General features: G+C 42.1%; 1 protein-coding gene across 1 annotated transcript in view; it reads right to left on the bottom strand.

Moving 5' to 3' along the window:
• Positions 1-11,674: 11,674 nt before the first annotated feature.
• Positions 11,675-26,433, bottom strand: part of INTS9 (integrator complex subunit 9) — a 119,711-nt gene continuing 104,952 nt past the window's right edge. Inside the window, exons 12-17 of the mRNA XM_014789906.2 lie at positions 25,089-25,260; positions 21,850-21,974; positions 19,591-19,758; positions 15,798-15,896; positions 14,457-14,594; positions 11,675-12,420 (exon numbers count right to left, since the gene is read on the bottom strand). Of these exons, the coding sequence (XP_014645392.1) occupies positions 12,244-12,420; positions 14,457-14,594; positions 15,798-15,896; positions 19,591-19,758; positions 21,850-21,974; positions 25,089-25,260 (879 nt within the window). The 3' untranslated portion in view covers positions 11,675-12,243. The remainder of the gene's footprint in view (positions 12,421-14,456; positions 14,595-15,797; positions 15,897-19,590; positions 19,759-21,849; positions 21,975-25,088; positions 25,261-26,433) is intronic.

Here is a 26,433-nt window from a genome sequence, read left to right on the forward strand (position 1 = left end):
GCAGCTTGGGGGTCTTTTGTGATTTTCCTCTGCAGGGACAGAAGAGTGACCTGAGAGAAGGTGCCTGCCTGAGTCCAGGGAGCCAGCAGTGCACGGCCACTTGGGACCCCCCACCATGAGACTGGGCTGTGTGATTTGGTCCTGGAGCAGCCTGGGACCTGAACCTAGGTGATGCTGTCCACGTGCACAGACACGGCAGCCTTGCCTGCGTCCATTTCTGGGATTAGTCATTTAACTGATTTGAGTGGGATGTGGGATGACATCTGGCACATACACGCCACCTTTACTTTTTCATGGTAATTTTGAAAAGTATGTGTGGTGTGGTGCTGGGGATCTTGTGTGTGCATGTGTCCCCAGTCCAGGGGAGAGGGCTTGCTTAGAATGGCCTGAGTCAGTCTAGAGGTTATTCTGCTGACCTACAAGAAGTCACTAAAAGCACTTACATCCAGTTGATGCTTTCTTTTTTTCTTTTTTATTAATACCATTTTTCCTTTGTTTTTGTTTTTTATCTTTCACTTTTTTTTTTTATTGAGGTAACAGTGGTTTATAACATCCTATAAATTTCAGGTGTACATCTTTATGTTTCTTCAATTTCTGTGTAGACTACATCGTGTTCACCACACAAAGACTAATTACCATCCATCGCCATACACATGTGCCCTAATCACCCCTTTTGCCCTCCCCTAGCCTTCCCCTCTGGTAACCACCAATCTAATCTCTGTTTGGTGTTGTTTTTATCTTCTACCTAGGAGTGAAATCATATGGTATTTGACTTTCTCTGACTTATTTTGCTTAGCATAATACCCTCAGGGTCCATCCATGTTGTCACAAATGGCAAGATTTCATCTTTTTTTTATAGCTGAGTAGTATTCCATTGTGTATATATACCACATCTTTATCCATTCCTCCCTTGATGGGCACTTAGGTTATTTCGAAGTCTTGGCTTTTGTGGATAATGCTGCAATGAACATAGGGGTGCAAATATCTTTACACATTCGTGTTTTCATGTTCTTTGGATAAACACCCAGCAGTGGAATAGCTGGATCATATGGTAGTTCTATCCTTAATTTTTTGAGGAATCTCCATACTGTTTTCCATTGTGGCTGCACCAGTTTGCACTCCCACCAGCAGTGTATGAGAGTTCCCTTCTCTCCACATCCTCTCCAACACTTGTTATTTCTTGTCTTAATTATAGCCATTCTGACAGGTGGTATCTCATTGTAGTTTTGATTTGCATTTCCCTAATAATTAGTGATGTTGAACATCTTTTCATGTGTCTGTTGGCCTTCTGTATATCTTCTTTGGAAAAATGTTCAGATCTTTTTCCCATTTTTTAATTGGCTTGTTTTTTTGTTGTTGAGATGTATGAGTTATTTACGTATTTTGGATATTAACCCCTTATCAGATACATGGTTTACAAATTTCTCCTCCCAATTGTTATGTTGTCTTTTCGTTTTGTTGATGGTTTCCTTTGCTGTGCAGAAGCTTTTTAGTCCCATCTGTAGTCTCATTTGTAAACCCACACATCTATGGACAGCTAATTTTTGACAAGGGAGCCAAGAACATACAGTGGAGAAAGAAAAGTCTCTTCAATAAACCATGTTGGGCAAACTGGACAGCCACATGTAAAAGAATGAAAGTAGACCATTAGCCTACACCATACACAAAAATTAACTCAAAATGGACTAAAGACTTGAATGTAAGACCAGAAACCATAAAACTTCTAGAAGAAAACATAGGCAGTACACTCTTTGACATTGGTCTTAGCATCTTTTCAAATACCATGTCTCACCAGGCAAAGGAAATGAAAGAAAAAATAGTTGATGCTTCTTAACTGTGAGAGCCCAATCCTTTTGGTGTCTGTGGTCCTAGACTTCTGCTTGGCGATGGGATCAGAGCCATCCTCAGGGAGAGAACACCAAGTCTCCACCGAGCATTGGAGGAGATGGATGGAGATAAGAAAGAAGATGGGAAGCCAGAGAAAAGCTGAGTTGGGGGTGCTCCTCTCCTGGGCTCTGCAGTTGGGAGTTTGGTTCACACTGACAGTCCCAAGAATGCATGGGACCTATAAGTCAGTGTTACTAAAGTACGGTGACAATTGATCAGGTAGGTTTGTGGCAGGTGAGGAGAAGGAAATAATGTCATATAGGTGGGAATGCCTACGTGGGTCTGGAGTTTTGGCTGCCAAGCCCCTATTCTTCCAACCATCCATCTCCTTGTTCCAATTTGTCCTGGGACCGGAAAGACTTGAGAAAGTTGCCTGAGGCTGTAGAAATGGGTGTCACTATACACAGAGAGAACATGTCTACTTAGGTTCTGTTCCTGTTAGTTCTGGCTTGGACTTAACAAGGCAGGCCAAAGTGGTCAGTGTTAGCAGTTGATATTATTGTCACTGAAGTTGAAGGCTCCACAATATTGACAAAAATGTGGTTAAGAAGGATAATGTTGCAGTTAAGGGTATGGGCTCTGGAGTAGACTATATGGGTTCAAATCCTGAGTCACCCATTAAACTGGTGGGGAGCAAGTTATCTAAACTTTAATCTCATCTGTAAAATAGCAAAAATTGTGCCCACATCTTAAAGATGTGTTGAAAGTTAATGTGAAGAGTCCACTGTTTGGCACACAATAGAAATGAACTATCATTGGGGTAACATACTGTAAACTTCTTAGTGGCTCTTTCTGCATTCCATGTGTTTTAATGCCAACTCATTGTTCAAGACTCAGCTGAGGCACTGCTTTTAGGAAACCTCCCCTTCTCAGAAGTCACTGCTTACCCCTTGCTCCATCTTCTAGGATAGCAGCCTGACCTGTCTTTTACCTGACCGTGCACTCTAATGGTTTATAGCTCTGCTTCCCATATCAGATTGTATGCCTCTTGAGAACAGAGCACATAAGAAGTGCTGAATAGTATTCTGATGAATGAAGGATTTGACAAAAAAACTAAAGAGGGTCACATAGAAATCAGTGGGCAACAAGCTGACTTGATCAGTACCGTAGTGCTTTTGAAATATAGCTAAGGTGGTATTACCAGATAGTTTAAGGAGGCCTAGCACACAATGGCTGAGAAGTCTTATATTTGCTATTTTTATTATTTAAATCTTCATTGACAAAGGGAATAAGACAGCATGCCAAGAATTAAAGACAGAGAATGGATTCCAGAAGAGATCTTTAAAGTAAGGTGGGAAGCCTTGCCCTAGTCTTTTTAATTTTAGCCATTATGGTGGGTGAGTAATGGTATCTCATGGTTTCAATTTGCATTTCCCTGATGACTAATGACGGTAAGCCCTTTTTCCTGTGCTTATGCCATTTATATGTATTTCCTTTGTGAAGTATCTGGACAAATCATTAGCCCATTTAAAAAAATTCGGTTTGTCTTTTTTTTTGTATTGCTTTTTTTTTTTTTTTTAATTTTGAGTAGTTTTAGTTTTACAGAAAAATCGAGTGGAAAGCACCAAGTTCCTTCTTCCCCATTTCCCCTATTATTAACATCTTGCATTAGTGTGGCACATTTGTTACAACTGATAAGCCAGTATTGACACATTAACTAAAATCATAGTTTGCATTAGGGTTCATTCTTTGTGCAGTATACTCTGTGGGTTTTGATAAAAGTATGATGACATGTATCCACTATTAATAGTGTTCTACACAACAGTTTCACTTTCCTAAATATCCTCTGTGCTCCATCTATTCATCCCTCCCTCCCTCCAACCCCTAACCTTTTTATTGTCTCCATAGTTTTGCCTTTTCCAGAATGTCATATGGTTGGAATCATACAGTATGTAGCCTTTACAGATTGGCTTCTTTCACTTAGCAATATGCATTTAAGTTTCCTCCATCTTTTCGTGGTTTGATAGCTCATTTCTTTTTATTGCTGAATAATATTCCATTGTCTGTCTTTGTATTGTCAAGTTACAGGAATTCTTTACCCTGGATATTAGTCCATTGTTAAATATATGTTTTATAAATATTCTTCCCAATTTGTGGCTTGCCTTTCCATTTTCTTTATGGTTATCTTCTGATGAGCAGAAGCTTTTAATTTTGATGAGGTCTAATTTATAACTTTTTCTTTTTTCTTATTGCTTTCTGTGACTCAAGAAACCTGTGCCTACCCCAAATAATGACCATATTCTCTTAACGTTTTCCACTAAAAGCTTACGGTGTTAGCTTTTACACTTAGGTCTAGGATCCATCCCAAATTAATATTTGTGTGTCGTGTGTAGCAGGGGTCAAAGTTCTAATTCTTTTTGTCTACATGGATATCTAGTCATGCCAGCACCAATTGTTAACAGGACTTTCCTCTCTCCATGATCTGCTTTAGGGCCTGTATTGAAAACGTAATGACTGTGTAAGCGTGGGTACCTCTGAGCTCTCTGTTCTGTTATGCTGATTTATCCATCCCTGTTGCTAGTACCATACTGTCTGGATTAATGTCGCTTTCTAGTTAGTCTTCAAATGAAGTAGTGTAAGTCCTCCAACTTGTTTATTTTTCTCAAGATTGCTTTGAGTATTATAGGTACTTTCTATTTCTATATACAAATTTTAGAATTAGTTTGTCAATTTCTTTTTAAAAACCTGCTGGAATTAAAAAATATTCTGGTAAAATATACGTAACTTAAAAATGACCATTATAGCCATTTTTAAGTGTACAATTCATTGGCATTAAGTACAATCACAGTATGTAACCGTCACCACTATTTCCAGAACTTTTTCATTTTCCCAAACAGAAAGTCTGTACCCATTAAACAATAACTCCCCATTTCCTACTCCCTTCAGCCCCTGATAACCTCTATTTTGTCTCTATGTGTTTGTCTATCCTGGACATTCATATAAATGGCATCATACAGTATTGAGTCTTATGTATCTGGCTTATTGGCATGTTTTCAGGGTTTATCCATGTTGTAATATGTATCAGAATTGCAGTCCTTTTTATGGCTGGATAATATTTCATTGTGTGTATATATATTCTATCATATTTTGTTTATCTATTCACCTGTCAATGGATACTTGAGTAACTCCCACCTTTTGGCCATTGTAAATAATGCTGCTATGAACACAGGTGTACAAATCAGTCTGAGTCCCAGCTTTCATTTGGAGTATATACCTATGAGTGGAATTGCTGGATCGCATGGTAACTCAATGTTTAACTTTTTGAGGAACTGCCAAAATGTTTTCCATAGCAGCTGCACCATTTTATATTCCCATCAGCAATACATGAGGGTTCCAATTTCTCTGCATTCTTATCAACACTTGTTGTTTTGTTTCATTTTTTAATTCAAAATTTTTTTATTATAGCCATCCTAGTAGGTGTGAAGTGGTACCCCATGTGAGTTTGATGTGCATTTTCCTAAGGACTAATGATGTTCAGTATCTTTTCATGTGCTTATTGGCCATTTGTATATATTCTTATAGAATAGAGAAATAGAGAATATTGAATAGAGAAATGTCTATTCAAGTCCTTTGCCCATTTTTTAAATTGGGTTGTTTGTTTTTTTGTTGTTATCCACTGGGATTTTTGAAAGGATTGTATTGAATCTGTAGATCAATGGGTAAAATTGAAATATTAATAATATTGAGTCTCTAATCCATGAACATGGTGTATCTTTCCATGCTCACAGATCTTCTTTAATTTCTATCAGCAAGGTTTTGAGACTTTTAGTGTAGAGATCTTACACATCTTTTCACAAATTTATTCCTAAGTATGTCTTTTCACACTATTATGAGTGGAACTGCTATTTTCAAAGTTAATTTTCTAATTATTTGTTACTAGTATATAAAATACAGTTGATTTTCATATATTCATCTTGTATTCTGCAATCTTGCTAATTTCACTTATTAATTCTAGTAGTTGTTTTCTTAGGATTTTCTATATAAATAATCTTTTGCTCATGGTCCTGGAAATTTGCTCCTCTATACTTGTGAGAAGTTCAGGAGAAACTTGTATTTTGTCTGTTTTTCTAGTGAGCTAAAGTCATCAGAGACAGCACAATGCATAGAATATAATAGGTGCTTAATAAATGCTCATTTGATGATTGGAAGGGCCTATTGATGACTGGAAAATATTTTGTAAAATCAAAGTTCCTTATTTTCAAAGTATTGTGTACACTGTAATTAGTTACTAGATTAAAAATTTATATTAGATAATCTAAAAAATGTTAGCAAACTTTTAGTTGATAATGTGTTTAGTAACCCAAATTTTATTGTATATTATGTGAATTAAAGTTATTTTTTATTTGTGATTGATTTCATACTTGTATGTCAGGAAGACTTAACTTAACAAATGGGTTAGGAATTATTACTATGGTTTAATGTAGAGAAAGCTAAAGGATAAATCCTGGTAACACAAGAATTATTATGCAGGGCCGGCCCCGTGGCTTAGCGGTTAAGTGCGTGCGCTCCGCTGCCGGCGGCCCGGGTTCGGATCCCGGGTGCGCACCGAGGCACCACTCCTCCAGCCATGCTGAGGCTGCGTCCCACATACAGCAACTAGAAGGATGTGCAGCTATGACAGACAACTATGTACTGGGGCTTTGGGGGAAAAATAAATAAATAAAATCTTTAAAAAAAAAAAAAAAAAAAAAAGAATTATTATGCAGAGGCTACATCTCCATTTTTTCAGTGGCCTCAGATAACAACATAAGAGAATGAAGAAATATTCTACATGCCTAATGATAAGATGTGGGCAAAATACCTTTCAAAGACCTATGATTCTATGCATCAAAAAATGCTTAAGTTTAATACATGTAAAATTATGGTTTTTTTTCAGCTTTACTGAAATATTATTGACATATAACATATGTAAGTTTAAGGTGTACAATGTGATGATTTGATACATATATATTGGGAAATGATTACCACAATGAGGTTAGTTAACAACTCCATCCCTTCACATAATTACCATTTTTGTGATGATAACTTAAGATCTACTCTTAACAACTTTCAAGTATATAATACAGTATTGTTAATTATAGTCACTATGCTATACCATTAAATCACCAGAATTTATTAGTCTTAAAGCGGCAAGTTTGTACACTTTGACCAAAGTCTCATTTCCCCCACATCCCAGCCCATGGTAAGCACCATTTCTATTCTATTTCTTTGAGTTTGGCTTTTTTACATTCCACATATGAATGAGAATATGCAGTATTTGTCTTTCTTTGTCTGACTTATTTCACTTAGCATAATGCCCTCAAAGGCCCATCCATATTGTAAAAGGTAGGATTTCCTTCTTTTTTATGGCTGAATAATATTCGTGTGTGTGTGTGTGTGTGTGTCTGTCTGTCTGTCTCACATTTTCTTCATTTATTCATCCACTGATGGACACTTAGGTTGTTTCCATGTCTTGGCTATTGTGAATAATGCTGCATTGAACACGGAGCGTGCAGATCTCTCTTCCAGATAATGATTTCATTTCCTTGGTATACATACCCAGAAGTAGGATTGCTGGATCATATGGTAGTTCTATTTTTAATTTTTTGAGCTACCTCCATACTGTTTCCCGTAGAGGCTGCACCAATTTACATCCCCACCAACAGGGCACAAGGGTTCCCTGTTCTCCACATCTTTGCCAAGACTTATTTCTTTTTGATAAAACCATTCTAACAGGTATGAGGTGATATCTCATTGTGGTTTTGATTTGCATTTCCCTGATGAGTAGTGATGTTGAGCACCTTTTCATGTGCTTGTTGGTCATTTGTATGTCTTCTTTGGAACAATGTCTATTCAAGTCCTTTGCCCGTTTTTTAATCAGATTTTCTTTTTGCTGTTGAGTTGTATGAGTTCCTAATATAGTTTGGATATTAACCCCTTATCAGATAAATGGTTTGCAAATATTTTCTCCCACTTGGTTGCCTTTTTCATTTGTCGATGGTTTCCTTTGCTGTGCTGAAGCTTTTTAGTTTGATGTAGTACCACATATTGATTTGTTTTTGTTGCTTGTGCTTTTGGTGTCATATCCAAAAAATTGTTGCCAAGGCCATTGTGAAGGAGGAGCGTTTTCTCTCTGTTTTCTTCTAGTAGTTTTACAGTTTTAGGACTTACATTTAAGTCTTTAAACCTTTTCGAGTTAATTTTTATGAGTGGTTAAGATAGGGGTCTAATTTCATTCTTTTGCATGTGGTTATGCAGTTTTCCCAATGCCATTTATTGAAAAGACTATCCTTTCCCCAATGAGTATTCTTGGGTCCCTTGTCAAATAGTAATTGACCATATATGTGTGGGTTTATTTCTGGGCTCTCAAGTCTGTTCCATTGGTCTATGTGTCTATTTTTATGACAGTACCATACTGTTTTGATTACTATAGCTTTTGTGATGCCTCTAGCTTTGTTCTTCTTTCTCAGGATTGCTTTTGCTATTTAGGGTCTTCTGTGGTTCCAAATGAATTTTAGGGTTGTTTTTCTATTTCTGTGAAAAAATGCCCTTGGAATTTTGAGAGGGACTGCACTGAATCTATACATGGTAAAATAATGTTTTTATGATGTGATTAAAACCTGTTATGGGCTACCCAAAAGCAGTGGAAACTGTGGTACTTAATCCTTAGAGAATAAACTTATGATCGATGTTGCCTCTAGCCTCTAGCAAGACTAGACGTTTTTGGCTCAATTCTACACTGCCTACCATTTAGTTGCAACTTCCTCCAGAATTGTAGTTGGTTATTTCTACCTCATTCTAGGTTCAAAGAAGAGTAATATTATTTACCCATTGTTCCACTGCAGAGAATTTGAGAACATCAGATGTTTTCTACCTTCCCACAGTGTGGCATGAAACAATGAGACAGCATTCAACTTTCCTTATGGCTGTAGGGGAAAACCTGGACTCAGAGCCAGAGAAAAGAAGTGTCTCCCGTTCCTCCCCACCAGTTTGCTTGGCTCCTATGAATATATTATCATATAGCTTTGGAGTTTCTTCACTCTTATTTCTGGTGATACTTCATTGTAGTTTGGAAAAGCCAACTCCTGCCTTCATAGGACAACTGTGAGGGCTAAAAGCTTCAAGCTCTCCAGGGATCAAGGAAAATAGTTGTTACCTTTACTTGAAAAGAAATGGACTAACAGGCATGACTCCCATTCCTGGCCAGCTCCTCTTCCCTGATACTCGCACAGGACATTATGGTAAGGCAGGAGCCACTTACTGGCTCTGTGTTTCTGGGAAAATTACTTAACCTCTCTACCTCAGTTTCCTCAGCCGACACCTTGATTGTAGCCTTGTGGAGAGATGACCCTGAGCCATGAGCACCCAGCTAAGCCACACCAGATTTCTGACCCACAGAAATGGTGAGATAATATGTTTGTTGTTTTAAGCCACTATGTTTTGGGGTAATTTGTTACACAATAACATATATACCACTTCTTAGAAAGATTAAAAGAAATAATAAAATCTGTTTCCTTCTATTTTTAATGGTTTTCAATTACTATTTAATTATTAGAATTTTGTTGGGCTTGAGGAGAAATTTTTCTAGATGTCACACTCTTTAATAGGTTGGTGTCAGTAGTCAGTGGGCTGCATTTCCAATAGAGCCACCATCAATGGTATAATTATAGCCCTTGAAGGCAGGTTCTGCCATTTCTTCTGGGTTTTCTACACACCAACCTGGTTTGGTATCCAAATATCTGAACTCTAGGTGGCGTTATTCATAACTGCTCTCTCATACTTGGAAGGGCCAGCTCTAGATTTTCTTTCTGCTCTAATGAATGATTCTTTGCTTCTTCCTGCCTCTGGCTTCTGCCACTAAGTAGGTGGTGATAACTTGATTAAAATCTTCATAATTTCTAAATTATTCTCTGCCCGTCAGTTTATTGACTCATTTGCATTTACACACTGTTTGTCTCTTTAGTAACTACCTCTCAAGGGATCAATGCCTTGGGCTCTCTGATCAAGCTCTTTTAACAGAAATCAAACTTGGACAAATCCAAGTCATTCCTGGACATGTCATTGTTAGGACATTTAGGTAAAATAACCATTTTGATTTCTTTTGAGCTCTGTTTCATACTGCTTTTGCAGTTTTCAAGATGTTAAAACAATTTTTTTTTAATTTAACTTCATTTTTCTCAAAAGTTTTATTAGGAAGTATGCCTAGATGTGATGCATAATTTTCCTCCTAAAAATAAAACTAAGTTTTCATAGCCATGGCATGTCAATCTCTTGTAGTGTTGATCCTCTCTCATGGTTGTAGGCTCCTCCAGTTTATTCTCTAGACACATCCTAGGCCCCTTGATTGGCATGACCTGTACCTTGGAAAAGAGAGACCCGTGTAAGCATTCCTGTGCCCGAGTTTGGCAAAGTTGGAGATGGCAAAAATGAAGTTGCCTTTTTCTTCCTCTAAAGAACTCCTTCCCATTGATTTTCAATTCTGTTTCTGGAATGGACAAATCAACTTTCCATAAAACCTGAGCAAGTAGTTCTATAGTATTTTATATATATATATATATATATTTATATTTTTATATATTATTTATACTTGGGTCACTAAATCTCTTTGTGATGCTTAGCTGCTGAGTTGGAGGACTGACTTCCGACTGAATTTCAACCAGTCTAAAAAGATTTTAAGAATAGCAGGCTGCACTGGGCCTACTTCCATAGTTGACCAGTTCCGAGACTTGTACCCCATCTCCCATTTTAATACTTGCAAAATTGGCATGTGTGTTACAACTGATGCTATTTTAGATTAGATGTAATCTGGTAAATATCTGTTTTAAACAATTCAGGAGCAGTATTATTTCAAATGCGGTAGCTGAGTTTAATGCTCAGCTTTTTTATTTTATTCTTTTTATTTTTTGTGAGGAAGATCAGCCATGAGCTAACATCCGTGCTAATCCTCCTCTTTTTGCTGAGGAAGACCGGCTTTGAGCTAACATCTATTGCCAATCCTCCTCGTTTTTTTTTTCCCCCCAAAGCCCCAGTAGATAGTTGTATGTCACAGCTGCACATCCTTCTAGTTGCTGTACGTGGGATGCAGCCTCAGCATGGCCGGAGAAGCGATGCGTCGGTGCGCGCCCGGGATCTGAACCCGGGCCGCCAGTAGTGGAGTGCGCGCACTTAACTGCTAAGCCCCAGGGCCAGCCCAATGCTCAGCGTTTAATGCAGAGAATCCTGATCATCTGTGGGAAGGCAGTGATGGGCAAACACCAACTAGTGGAGTCTGGGCTACTTGTTAGGACCCTTCTCCAGAAGGTGAAGGGCTGGTGTTGTCAATCTGTATTGGTGTTTTTCATACAGACACAGCACAGATAAAATTAAGCACCTTTTTGTACAATTTAAGAAAAATATACCTGAGTTTTATAAACAATGCTGGGTTAAATGATTTAATGCACACACCAGACTAAAATTTGCTGTGGTGTTTTTTTTTTTTTTTAGGAAGATTAGCCCTGAGCTAACATCCGATGCCATCTTCCTCTTTTTGTTGAGGAAGGCTGGCCCTGGGCCAACATCCGTGCCCATCTTCCTCTACTTTATATGGGACGCCGCCACAGCATAGCTTGACAAGTGGTGCAACGGTGCGTGCCCGGGATCCGAACCTGCGAACCCTGGGCTGCTGAAGCAGAGCACGCGCACTTAAAACTGCTACACCACCGGGCTGGCCCCTGCTGTGGTGTTTTCTAAGTTTATCCTGTTCTATGTATTTTCATATTTTTTCACATACTAAATCAATGTATAAATTGTAGGTTCAACAGAGCACAGATACTTCTATAAAAATAGGTTTTATTAACAAAATGGGCTCACAATATAAAATACAGTTAGATGAGTTCGTTTTACTAATTTTGGGGGATCATCTTTCTTATTAGGTACAGCACTATATAGACAAGTAAATAAAACAAAAGCAAAGACTAGTTCCCTTGAAGCCTGTGAAATGATGAAAAACAAGCATAGGTCACGTAAGACAACAAGTCAGTCATCTTTTTACTCCTCTTCCACCATTAACCTATTGGAAAGCTGCTTCCATCACTCATATGCTACTACTCAGCTCATTGCCTTACCATCCTGGCTACCCAAGAGAGCAGAATTGGGAAGAAAATGAGTCTGAAGTTTAAAAAAGTTCTTGCCTAAAACAGTTCCAGGAATCCAGATCAGGAGATTCCGGCCATAACTTCTGACAATGTCTCTTAAGAGCCACTTCTTTATTCCTTAAGTCAGAGAATACCACAAAGACATGGCCAACCTTTTATGCCCTTCCTCAGTGGCCTTGTGCTGGGCAGCCATAGTGAAGGACTGTAAAATTTCAGGGAAGTGGAAATGGCTTAGATGTTCCATTTAGAACTTCTGTAGGAATTTGAGGACAAGGTCCCGCAGTCGTACCCTGAGCATCTCATCATTGTCACAAATGATATGGGTTGAATCTTCCTCAATCTGGATGAGCGTCTCAGCTTCCTGTAGCAGGACGATATGGCCCTTGGCTGTGTCTTCCACCTTAATATCACTGAAGCCATGCTGCTCCAAAAGAAAACAGAAAGGAGGATGACTGGTACTCAGAAAAGCAAGGGACTGACTGAAAGGCAGGAGGATATTTCAGCAACTGAAAGTTCTAAAAATGACACTTCCTAGACTTGGCTAAAGTGAGCATTCTAGAAACTGGCATTTTTGACACTCCTCAGTACAATTTTTCAGACTAGTCACAGGACCTACTCCAGCAATAGAGTTCAAGCACAGTTTCAAATACTTTAAAAGGAGCCCCCAAACATGCAAAATCTCATGCAAAACACAACAGAATTTCTACAACCTGCTTAAGCTTTTGTAAGTCGAGGAGCACATCTAAGCACCTGGGTTCAGGAGTCTGGGATCTGGTCTGTCACCCGCCTCCGTACCATGCCCATGATCCCTGGTGAAAAAGCTCCATCCTGTCCCAGAAAAATGCCATTCCTCATAGCGATATACCACTGACCTTAGATTTGGCAAATCCTTCTCAAGGGAGAAGGAGATAAGGCAGCATAGCAAATACTTCTCTAGCTATCTCTAACGCCAATTATGGAATTTTCTTACACATGAGACAAAGTTGAGAAAGAAGAAAAGAAGTGGAAAGAAGACTGACTTGCTGGAAAGGGACACAAGATAGGTAAAGAACATGACCTAGGGAGATTCTCTACACTTAGTTCTAGAAAGCTCATGTGTAGTTTGGGGCAGGTACTGATATTCCTCCTGCAGAAGGAGATGAGGCAAAAATGACAGAGGGGAATAGTCAGGGTCAGGTCCTAGGGGTCAATTCCAGATGAGCCAGGCAGAAGAACTAAGTAAAGGGCTTTCTGGGAAAGCAAGTTGTTGCAAGTTTTTAAAAAACAATCCAAGCTTGAGTCCTGTCAGTAGGAGCAGGGAGCACTGCAAAGTCACGAGGAAGCAGTTACTGATAAGTTTACATCACGTTAATTCCCCCACGTTAATTCCGGTGGAGTAATCTCACGTTACGAGGCACTAGCAGAGCTGTACAACTTGGCTGAAGCCCTTCCTTCAAGGAAAATTAAACGACTAATGGAGAAAACAAATCCTAATAAAGGAAAAGCCTTTAAGATTTGAAACAACTCAGCAATTGAATTATTTAGTTTGGACAAAAGGCAGCAACTAATAATTTAGCAGAATAAAATCTCTCTTCCTGGAATTATTTGAGTTACCTGCAGTTCTTTGCAAGAAGCAGCATGAATAATCTTATCTTTAGCCAATTCCTTCTTCTTTCTATCAAGGATTTTATAATTCTAATGCTAAAACAGTGATCTCTGAAGTCATGTAGACTGAAGCCAAAATTACATAAGGTTAAATTTTTTTTCTTGTAATTGTAGTCAAGAAATCTATTCCTTGGGAGGAGCAGCCCTCAGGAACAAGGGTGTGGGATCGCTGCTGAGACGGGGAAGGACCAGTGTCCTCAAGATGACTGCCTACTTCCTCTCTCTCCTCCCGTCCTGCCTGGGAATTGTTGGCCCTGCTTCCCGAACTCCCAGGGATCCAGCAACACTGATGCCCTCTGCCCACACGGCCCTCAGTCTTGACACTCAGCCCCGAGGCTCTCATCTCCTATGACACGGCCATGCGGGCTCTCTGACAGCAAGGGGTCTTCTTGTGGAAGAGTGAGGCTCTCTCTAGAGGGGGTGGACCCTTCTCTAGCCTGGCCTTTCCCACTCTGCCCATTCTGTCACGGCTACGTTTCTGAAGAAAGGCCTTTCCTGGGTCTAGTTCCCACAAGAACTGGGGTTTGGTGAGGCGGTCATCTAGCTACCTGGTACTTGATGGGAAGGAAGGGGCCCGCAGAGAAGCAACTGGGAGACCTACGGGGAGGAAGGCATGTCTTCTCTCAACTCTAACTTCCCCCTGGCTCTGTCCCTGCGTGACCTCAGACCAAGCAGATGCTTCAGGGACAGTGGCTCAGACTGTGGCGACTAAGGAAAAAGCAGCAACATACATTCCTTGAAGCAGCGGCCCCAATGGGCAGCAGAAAGGACAGCTCCCGTACAGTTGGGACAGCGTGAACTCGATGGGCTCACCTTCTCCAGGGTCTGCACAAACTGCTCTACAGGGATGGAGCCGCTCAGCAAAGGCTTCAACACTTGGCAGTCTGGAATGTCGTCACTTGCCCGCTTTCTCTTCTTCCCACTTGGGGGCGGGGCGGGCCGGGGCGGGGGCTAGAGCAGGAGGAGAGCATGGCTGTCATTCAGAACCTTGACAGCAGAAGTCAGTGCAGGCCACACGAGAGCCCGAGGGAATCTATCCTCCCTGACAGAGGCCCCAGGGCCTGGCCTGCGTCATCCGTGGTGTACCAGTTAGCCGGCATTTGCGCTCAGGGTCACTGTCAGCTGGAGGCTCCATCTGGAGTTCTTCACAACACAAACAAGCTGATGCTCAGCTATCCACATAGCATCAACATCATATTTGGCAAAGATATCTTCCTTTTATCAAGATCCATTTTAATTGTTAATCGATTAATTTCACTATTTTCTGAGTCAATTCTTAAACAGTCGGCACCTGCAGGCCTAGCAATGGCACAGTGGTGAAGGACACTGGCCAAAGGTTCAACTCCTTGTGACTCTGGAACCTTTGTCATGAAAACAAAGGTAAGAGAAACTGCCTATAAAATGGAGAAGTTCGTGAAGATTAAATAGGACAATGCCTGGTAAGGACCTAGCATCCTTTGGTGTCCAGCATCCTTTAAGCGGCAGCTATCAGCATATGATGCAGGGGACAAAAGCAACACAGTCCAAATCTGAAAGGAGTCCTTCTGAGGGGACTGAGCCGAGTGCCTGCACAGCTACAGCAAGGCAGTAAGCTAACCACGAGAGGGAGGCACACAGCACCGGGAGAAAGGCGCCGTCTGCCCAGCATGGAGTCTGTTTCCAGCTGCCCAGACCCTCGGGCCCTGAATGCTTCACGCAGCTGTGTTTTGTATTTCCAGGCCTCATACAGGAAGGGGCTGCCCCGGCTCCTTTTAAGTCTCCCCCACAGCACCCACCTAGCACCCTGCAGTGCTCGGTAAGCACTGTTGAACAACGTGCCGCAGGAGCCCTGAGTGACGCCGACACTTTCAGAGCTGTGCACAGCACTCAGGATGATGTGTGGCCCCATCTCTAGGAATACTAGTTTCTCTTCCCTTTTATCCCTCTGAGGCACGTGGCCACAGAAATTAGTGAAGAATTTACATGCAGGCCCTTTTTGTTTCAAATCTAATCCTTGAAGTAGTCTGGTCTCTACTTTTTGCTGGTTTAGGAAGCAATGTCCTGGGGGCTGGTTGGAATGCTTGGATTTTCCTTGGGGCAGGGGGTAGTTCTAGTCTTCACAGGCCTCAGAGGCTCCTCATGGATTCAAGCCCAGCCCACCCTCCCCTACGATACCTGGAGAACGTGCTTGTTATCTTTGGTGTGCAGCACAGCCGAAACCGTTGCCAAGGAAATGCCAGGCTTAATCTCCATGGGCACCAGTGAGTCTGCGAGCTGGAGGCAAACAGAGGGGTTTCAGTCAGACTCACTCTCAGTGTGGGGCAAGAGGGTGCTGCAGCTGTGCTGCCCAAAGTCAGGAGTTAGGAGGCCACATTGGGCTGCAGCTCCACCTCCATGTAGGGCTCAGGGATGGACGGTGATGCCCAAGGGTCAGCTGACTGCGGCCACCAGGCTGGCAGCACCGCACACCCCTGCCAGCCTCATGGGCAAGGTACGTCATCAAGTGTCATGAAGCTGGGCCTTTAATGATGACCCTCATTCATTTTCTTTTCTTTTGAATTTTTATTTACATCATTACAGTTTAAAATGACCAAATAGCTTTAACGAAGAAAGAAGATAATTTTTAATCAAAAATATATCACACACATAAATATATATACACACAACACACACACACATACGGATATATATATATATATATATATATATATATATATATATATATATAAAAATCACAGTAAAGAAAGGAAGAGAAGACAGAGAGGAAAAGGGGGTGGTGTGGCAGATAAACTGGGCTGAGAAGAGGAAGAGAACTAACCTGATCCCAATGTTCCGAGATAGTGTCTTTTGGGGTGCTTTTCCTGGAGGCCTCCTGAGACTCCAGCAGAGTCATCCAGCACAAGCACCTGCAGCGCGTGCTGGGACCCCGGGGTGCTGACCCCTCTGCTTCTCCCTTTTGTAAGTCAATCCCCAAACGATGAAATGCCCACACCTCGCCAAGGCTCATCATCTGAACCGCCACAGCCTCATATCCATCTCGCAGGGGTCTTCCAGACAACTCGTAACACTCTTTTACGGCATCTCTCAAACATCTCTAAGGGCTTCTCCTTACTCAAAATACATTCCAAGTGCCGACTTTTCATGCGGCCTCTGCCTTCGTCCTTGTCACCTCTCCAGGTGACACTGTCAGGAAGGACAGGGACAGCAGCCTTTGGACTGAGTGAGCTCTCTAATTCCTGGAAGTCTGACTTCTCCCAAAGGTGGGATATGCAGCTTTTCCCTGGGGGCCATCTCTCTCCCTAACACCCAGGCTGACGCGCACCCTCTCTCCTGTGCAACTTCAGAGCTCCCCCCACCAGCTACTGGCAGTGACGTGTGATCTCATGAGGAGCCTAACACTTGGGTTTAGCTGACCACTGTCCTTACACACATGTAGACCTCGACCTATCCAAGCCTCTTTTATTTAAAAACAAAAGTAAATAAATATGCACGAAGCCATTTATGTAAACATGAAGATTAATACCGAAAGGGCCGAGGAAGCAGCTTAGGATACTTAAAAGGACTGGCAAACGGAATGTGAGGACTGATTCATGAATAAGAAAACATACGGAATGAGCGGCAGGAGATATATGGATGCTCCAGTCTCCTGGCAATGCCCGTCCACAAATATTCTTTTCCTTCCTACACTGCAATTATTCCCATCACAGGTCAGGTTCCCTGGCAGAACTTTAAAGCCAAAGAACTGGCTTGGGAGGTCTGGGGATGGCATTACGGCAGCCAAGCAGGTGGGAGACTCTCTCTGGGCAGCCCTGTGGACGAATTCTATTTCCAAGGAGACTCTTTGAAGTGGCAGCTCTGCCACAGGGAAGTCTACCCAGAGCCCACACCAACCACAACTCAGCCCAGACACCCCTGGGAGGGAGGAGGCGTCCACTCGCCACCCCAGAAATAGAATTTTCCTATTGGAACAGGCCCGTGAAGGCTGACATATCAGATCTCCCTCTTTACACTTATAAGGACAAAGAAGGAGGATTCATAAGGAAGCTGCAGAGGACATACTTTCACTTGGGGGAGAAACAAGCATCCTTTAGTAGAAGCAGAACCTAAAGAACAGCACAGATTTTAACCCCTTCATCTCACAAATGCGTTTCCTAGGCAAAACCAGATGATACTTTTAGTTCTATCTTTACATTCCATACATGGACAAAGATTTACATAAAAGAATGTTTCCACAGGCTGGCCTGGTGGCATAGTTAACCACTCATAGTGCGCTCTGCTTTGGTGGCCCAGGTTCATGGATTCGAATCCCTGGCGTGACCTACACCACTTATCAAGCCATGCTGTGGCAGTATCCCACATACAAAATAGAGGACGACTGGCACAGATGTTAGCTCAGAGACAATCTTCCTCAAGCAAAAAGAGGAGGCTTGGCAACAGATGTTAGCTCATGGCCAATTTTCCTCACCAAAAAAAAAAGAATGTTTCTGAAACTGTTATTTACAATATGGAAAATGCAGAAATAATAAATATCCACCAATAAAGGAACAGTTAAATTATGACACATTTATGACAGATCATTATACAGCCATTAAGATGCTTTTGAAATATCCTTACTGTTAAAAGACTAAGATAGTATATGAGGTATGATTCAACTATACACACACAGTGAACAGACAAGGCAAATACACAAAAATCTGAATAGTAGTTATCTCTGGTATTGGGACTAGGATTGAGTTTTTTTGTCTTTATTCTTCTTTTTCTATTTTCCAAATTTTCTAGAATGAACAAGCATGCTTTTATTGAAAAGTGAATCTTACGATAGAGTCATAAAAATAAAAGCAAGAGAAGACAGGGGCCTTAAGAATGAAAGAGGTTGTCCAGAGTGCTGGTTCTCGGGTGTGGTGCAGGGACCCCCCGGGGGCTCCTGAGGCTCTCTCAGGGGCATCAAGGTCAGTACGATTGTCATAATAATAAGATGTGTTTTTGCCTTTTCACTCTCATCCTCGCACAAGTGTTCACTGGAATTTTCTATAGGCTACGTGACATGTATTATTACAACCGATTGAAAGCAAAAGGAGATAGGAGAGTCCAGCTGTCTTCCACAGGCAGACATTAAAGAGATTTACAAATGTAAAACAGGGTCCCTCTTCTCATTATCTTTTTTCTTTCCTTTAGAAACATTTTTCATAAAAGATATTTTACTTATGTTGACATCTAATGGGTTTATATTGTCATTTTAAAATTAATAAATATTTTTAAAATGTCTTAATTTTAACTTCTAATATAGCAAATATCAGAAGATATAACCTGTATAAACAAAAGCTCTTTGGAGTTCTAAGTTTTAAGAAGTCTCAATACCAAAAATTTTGAGGACATGTTCAAGCTGTCTCAAGAGGCAAAAGGAAGCCAGAAGTAGCTTCCTGCAGAGTTTTCTATGCTGTCATTGTGGGAGCTGGGCCATGTGACTCTTGCTGTCTTCCCCTCAGACCAGTCACTCTTGCACAATATACCCCAACTGTCCCACATGTACCATATGCATACTGATAATCATCAAGTTTGCATTCCTTATTTTTTGATTACTCCTATCTCCTCCATCTCTCTCTGAATTCGGTGAAACTTGACCCTCGCTCATAAATGAGGTCCAGGAAGGACAAGAAAATCCACAGCCCTAAGGTGGTTAAGGATAGAGCTGGCATCAGCATTTCTGTTCTCCGAGGCCCTGACCTCTTCAATCACACACTACATGTTAATATGAGCAGCAGGCCAGAAGTCCTGATGTTAACAGCTGTTACTGCATTACTGGAAAAATGAGAAGGCTCTGAAAATCCCACCTCTCTTCCCAGTTACTTGCTTAAGGGTCTATGTTCTTTGGTTCATCCATATTTGACACAAACCCAAAAGAAAGCCACCTCTGGGACAGTCTTCTTCCAGAGACTCATGTGGAACCATGAGAAAGAGAATGGCTCACCTCGGGCATGATTTCGATCTTCTCATACCGACGCTTGAAGGGCAAGGCGAGGACCTCGGCCCGCCGATAGGACATGGCGGGCGGCTGGCAGTCAATCATCAGGTCCATCCTGTGGGACTGCGCTGGGGGTGGCTGGGTGTACTGCTCAGGACAGACCACGTGGAGGGGCTGAGGAACCAACAGGACAGGGACAGGGTGAAGGGACAAGGAAGAAACAAGAGGAGGCCATGAAGCAGAGCAGCCTATTCAGAAGAAGGCCCATTCCTTATCTAATTTTATCTTCATGGATGCTCAGGCTGACCACTTTCAGGCCATTTTGAACTCTCATCCTCTCAAATCCAAGTAACAAGTGAGAGCAGAGACGAGCGTAGCGGGAGCAAGAATAAAAATTTCAGGGCAAACCCCTGAATTGCCAGCCATGTTGATGAGCAAGGGATTTACTGCCTCAGTTTGCATTTGTTTTTATTTTTTCACTATATTTAAGTCACTTTGAGGGTGACTTCTATGGGTCTACTCCTCACTGGTCTCAAAGCCCCTTGAGGGCACAGTCTTCTTGTCACACTTACTACAATCACTGACTGGTACAGCTACTGGCTGATGAGCAAGAACTGACTTTTTGTGCTAGTTTGGTGTTCTGGGGTTGGAGTTTTTTGGTGATTATCTGCAGGTCCACTGGTATTAGACAGTGGGCAATGGTTAGGTCACATATTCAAGTGTGTATGATGGACTTATTCAGACAGAACTTTTTTACAAAATGTCTCTTTTTGTTATGTTGAGAGAAAAAAATTAATAAACCAATGTTTACTTTGGACAAATACCATCCAATTGCAAACTGATCCTGGCAGCCCACAGACTCACTGTATTGTCCTTGCTCTTACTTAAGAGTTTGGACCAAGCCTTGAGTTCCTGGAAGCATTTAAAACAGCACCTGTTCTTTAGGGCTAATACTTTTCTTCTGCAGACTGCCTTTTGTTCTTCTTCTTCCTGGCCTGGTTAGCATCTTATAACTGTCTCAAAGCCATCTGACTCCACAATCACAGCCTGAGGACTTTCCCTAGGTTTTCCTCTCCTACAGTGGAGACCAAGTGGCCTCCAGTTTCCAATATTAGCACAAGACTGGGGGGCTTGAGGAGTACACTGCGGGTTTAGGGACTGCAGCATGAAGTTACTTAGTAATGAAAACAAGAATCTCTTAACGGTTTCTTCCAGCATGTTGATGTGTACACAGTGGGGTATCAAATTGCCCCACTAGGCCAAAAGTTGGTGAACTACTCTAATCACGTCTAGAGAAAGCCCACATTCTTTCCTTGCAGGGCCAGCAAGTGAGTAATCCCCACAATCCACTATCCCTGCAGTCCTGAGGTTCTCCAGCGGTTTCTCTTTCTTGTGACCCTTCCTTAGAGTTCTGTGTCAGCACCTCTGAGATCAAAGATTGTGTGAAGAGGAGGAAAGCGAACTTCTGACCTAAGCCAAGAAATGAAGGGAGCTAATCACCCTTTGCGAAATGGCTAGAAGAAGAGACAAGAAGTGCTTGTAAGGTCCTGGAAACACTGAGGTGATGGAAATCAGAACTCTTCCTCTGGCCTGCGCTCAGCCGTCTTCCTCACCAATTCCAATCAGCCTCCTCCACCCCCAACTGCCCAAACACATACCACCCGAGTGGTAACACACCCAGGGCAGTGGTTTTTATTCCCTGCTCTCCGTCTACATTCTCCTTCTGTGCAGATATGCTTCCTTTTTCTACCACTTTACCCCAACTACATCTTCCTGTTCTCTATGGCAGAAAATGCAAAATGAAAAACAAACAAAAGCAATAACAAAAGCAAACCCAAACAAACCTCTAACAAAAGGCAGAACAATTTGTGGGACTAACCCACATGTGCAACAAAGGCCCAATACATGTGTCAGTTAAGTTCAACTGTCTTTCAGCTTGATAAATGTGTTTCTAGAATGACTTTTTTTGGTGGTGGGAGGGGGGCAATTTGCTTTTACTGGACACAGATGGTCCTCATCAAAAATAATAGACTGTTTATGCTTTCTTTTCCTTCCACTTTTGATTTCTTTAGAATGGAAACTTCTTTCAGTGTGTAAAGCTCACTACTTTGAAGTCTGAAGGGTAACCAGTACATGTCCCAGCACTCTGCAAATGCTTGAGAAGTGAGGACAAGAAATCCAGCTAGATACCCCCCTCACACCACAGACACACAAACCACAGAGAGGTGACAGGACCACGGGAGACATGAGCATCTCCTTCCTTACTTGCACTTCTTTAAGCAGCTTTGACACCTGGATGAAATTCAGTCGTGTATCAATGGGGCAGTATATGCATTTCATGGCCAAGGGCTGGTAAGGAGCCAGAGCTTCCAGGTATGAGAAGTCAGGTTCTAAGGAGAGCACAAAAAAGAATATTTAAAATGCAGGCAACAGAGGAGCTGCCAAGCGAGGAGGCGGCTGGTGTGGTCAAGGCCACGCAGATGGCCAGCACAGTCGGGAGGGTGAGCCAGTGAGTGAGTGCACTGAGGGTGACGGGAGCCAGGTTCCTTATCGTCGGAGAGAGGACAGGGAGAGGCTAGGATGAACACTGTAGGATGGATGTGGAATTGGAGGTCTGGGTGTGAGCTCGAGGTTTAACATAGAGAGAGATGAGATAAACGAGGGGATATGTAAGTAAATGAGGGAGAAGGGAAAGCTCTTCTTTGCAACAAAATGCCAACTAATAAATGTAAAAGAAAAGATGAAATTAAAAAAATATATCACCATTTGGCAACCATCACAGTCACAATTTATTCAGACCAGAATCATCAATAGATGCTAAAAAAATTAGATAAAAATTTAGGGAAAACCAGATATATACATAGTCTCAAAGTGTCCTCCCACAAGATACTGATTAAATACAAAAACAGTGACTTCTGTCAGCGTGGAGAAATCTGGCAGAGACCACTCAAATCAAGTGCTCAAAGTTAACACTTAGGTATGAGACCAATCCCACATCACCTACCTGACAGGATGCACCAAGAAGAAAACAAAAAGGACCTTGAGCCCATATCAACAAAATGCTTCTGCTGAGACTGTAGTTCTCCTATCAGCAAAGCTCAGCGCATCATGACTAGGAACCATCCTTGCCATAACGGCCAGTTTGTTCTCTCAAGAGCCATCACTGCAGCCTACTTGGCCGAGATTGTTTACTCCACTCGAGGACGCTGCCCACCTTGAGCCAAAAAAACTGGCTCACTCCTGGTGTGAAAAACAATACTTAAAGAGTCCCCCCATGGTCTGTGCCCCCACAAGGACACAACTTCTTACAGCCCTCAGGCTGACACTCACGCTAACTTATCTGATGTATTTGGGATAACTGATAGAACGTCCAGATTTTTAAATTACCACCCCTCCAGTGGATCCTGTTTCTCTAAGAAGAACACCCAGAAGCCCCCAGCTGAGGCAAGCACAGGCTGCCTGGGAGGGATAACTGACACCTTTTTACCGTGTACCATGTGAGCTACAATTCTCACAGTTGTTGTAATACAATCGGAAAAAGTGGTCCCAAACTTATCTCTGACACTAGTAGACATCACGAACGACACAACTTCTGCTCTGGAAGTCCAATGGACCAGTTTAAATTTAAATTCATTACCCAGAGCTGTCCATGGACAATCACAGCCCTCAACTTCTTCTTAGCTGGTTAAGGGAAAATTTAAACCACAGCAAACACTTCTTACTGTGCCTATGTAAATACTGTACCCACTGTTACATCCGAGTCAACATCTCCTCAAAAAGAACAGGAGAGACCACCCTCAGTCCTACTACACACAACATTCTCTGGACAACCTCCTGCTTAGCAAAACTCAGCAATGGTGAGGTTCTGGGTACAGTGAATCATCTTGTGGCCCGATTTCCTCTGCCTTTGCCCAAAAGGGAGACTGAGAAAGAGAAGCGTGGCCCCTGATAGCTGCTTTTCTGAGCTCTCCTGGCACTTTCTGCTAGGCTTTAGTGTTAGCAGGAGCTGGGCTGGCTAGGCCACGGTGTTCTCCTCTCACACATAAACAATTTCACAGAACACCAACATCAGATAAGGCCACTCACTGACCACGATGGACCAAGACAAAAACAAGACCCCTCTGTAATCACGCCTGAACACAAAACAACAACACTGTCTAAACCACAAAATGGGAAACATTACCCTATCCTGCTTCCATTCTTCCTGCCTTCTAGATAAGAATCATTACAATACCCAATCACAGAACTACTCCTGCTTCCTGACAGCACCCAATCCAAAGCAATGTCCCACATCTGTGGACCCACCTCAAAATCACCTAATACAGGCCCAAATCCACAAGAAGTTCTTTCTAACATGCTCTGAGATGTCTCATACTTCCCCATGGTGTGCGTTCCCCCCACCGCTGCAGCCAGTCAGTGCACCCAGCTTTGTTCAACTACTGGTTGTTCCTGGTAGCCTCTGGCTGGAGGGCACCGGTACTCCTCACAAACAGGCTGAGCACAGGGAAGGGGCCCAGTGTCCCTGACCCTGAAGCTTTGGGTCTACTCCATTCCTCAAGTCTTAAAAGTAATTAGAAAACTCTAAGAAGTCAACCAATACTTTCTCAATGGCCTTTATGTGCCAGGCACTGTATAGAGTGCTTTTTTTTTTTTTTTTTTTTGTGAGGAAGATCAGCCCTGAGCTAACATCCATGCCAATCCTCCTCTTTTTGCTGAGGAAGACCAGCCCTGAGCTAACATCTATTCATCTATTGCCAATCCTCCTCTTTTTTTTTCCCTTTTTCTCCCCAAAGCCCCAGTAGATAGCTGTATGTCATGGTTGCAGAGTGCTTTCTTATAACATGTCACTAAATGCACAGAGCTGCCCAAGGAGGAGCCATTATCTCATTTTCCAATGAGGAAAGTGAGGCTCAGAGAGGTGAGTAACTTGGCTTAGGTTCAGGAAATTGGACCAGATTTCAGATCAAGGTTTTTTACTTCAATGCCCATAAGATTTCCAAATCCCAATACTGAATGAAGACCTTAAATTGCAAAAATAATATAGTGATTCAGTAAAACCCCTACGTGACCTCATCAAAGGATTTGTTTTACTTTGAGGGATTCGTGTCCAGAAGAAAAATTGGAAGCCAGAGTAAACTACAACCAAAGGAGAAAGATCCCATCTCAGTAACTAATTCCTGAAGGGTGAAACAAGACTGCTACTAGAATCACTGCAGTTCTTGAAAGAGCTTACAAAATCCTACCCCAAGCAATGCAGTAGAAATCTGTCTCAGGGAAAAATCTAAAAAATCAGATGTAAAAGCTTTGTCCAGTATATAGTCATGTAACAGCACATTTTGCTTTACTCTCTTTACCTTGCAGTTTCTTTATCCTTTTGTATTTATGATAGAATAGTTTCATATTTATGCCGTATTATCAAATTCTTCCCTGGGTCTCCACCTGGTTGGTGCACTCAATGAAGGTCCCAGTGGAAAGGGCAGGGTTTTGTTTGTCTGTTTACTTACCAGTGAATATGACAGTGTTGAGACTAGATTTTCCCCAGAGCTCCATGAAATGGACCACGTCCCCAAACCGGAGGGAAGGGTGCCCAGTGAACACCACACACGGCTGCCTGAAATCGTTGCTGAAGTCTCCGTGGATGCTGGGGTAGTGCTTCAGCTTGTTGGTCTGAATGAGCTAGAATACATATCAAGAGCACATGAAGAGATGTTAGCCTGTCTAGGCAGAATGAAGAATCACAGCAAGGGAGGGTGAGTAGAATGAAATTAAAAATACAAATAGGGCCGGCCCCGTGACTTAGCGGTTAAGTGCACGCGCTCCGCTGCTGGCGGCCGGGGTTCGGATCCCGGGCGTGCACCAACGCACCGCTTCTCCGGCCATGCTGAGGCCGAGTCCCACATACAGCAACTAGAAGGATGTGCAACTATGACATACAACTATCTCCTGGGGCTTTGGGGGAAAAAAAATAAATAAAAAATTAAAAAAAACCAAACAAACAAATCTTACTATAATTAGCCAAAGATCCCAATTTTTTACCTACAATGTGACTTTCTCAACAGATGGGACCCTTTGATAATATGTTAACATACTTAATGGAAACTTTTATTCAGGTTGTTGCCGCCTGATTTTGTGGAACTCTTTCTTTACAGCTTCCTGACACTAGAAGTCCCCAATGTGAGTTCTTGTTTGAAGTATAAGTAACTTTGCCAAAATCTGTGAATCACCAAGTTCTATCAACAACAAACACCTCCCACATGAAAAATTGTTTACTAGCACAGGACCTCCTCTTAAAAAGGTATAACTGTATTAAGTTATCGAGGTGCCTTAATAAAGACCAAGAACAACTCGGCTTTGAGAAATTTGGGAGACGTGATGTCCTCATGACAGAGAGCTGTAGCAAGAAGCAGGCCACGCTCAGCCCCACACCTGTCTCAAAAGTGTATGTTTTGAACCAAAAAGGTCTTCCTTCCAGCATAACACTTGACAACACTCTCCCAACGTCAGCCCCGACCCAAGGCAACACCATATACAGCTACAACCACAAATGGCATTCTGTGACACTCTCACAAATTCTGCCTGCTGCCGCGGCCCTGCCCCCACCTCCCCACTCTAGCACCAAAAGGTCAGATGACAAACATCCAGACTTCAGAGACCCTAAATACAGGCAGGCCAAAGGGAGTATTGCCCTGAGATGCTATTTGATGGATAAAGAAACAGTCTGTGACACAGCTCAATCCTGAAGCAGCCCATAATAAGAGGGGAGCCCAGTCAACAACTCCAAGTCCAACTGAAGTCAACCCAATAGTGAGGATGTGGCCTAAATAGGGCAGTCCCCAAATGGAAGCCAAA

Source organism: Ceratotherium simum, chromosome 12 (assembly GCF_057802395.1).
Source record: "Ceratotherium simum simum isolate JZ-2026a chromosome 12, ASM5780239v1, whole genome shotgun sequence".
Classification (NCBI taxonomy): Eukaryota; Metazoa; Chordata; class Mammalia; order Perissodactyla; family Rhinocerotidae; genus Ceratotherium; species Ceratotherium simum.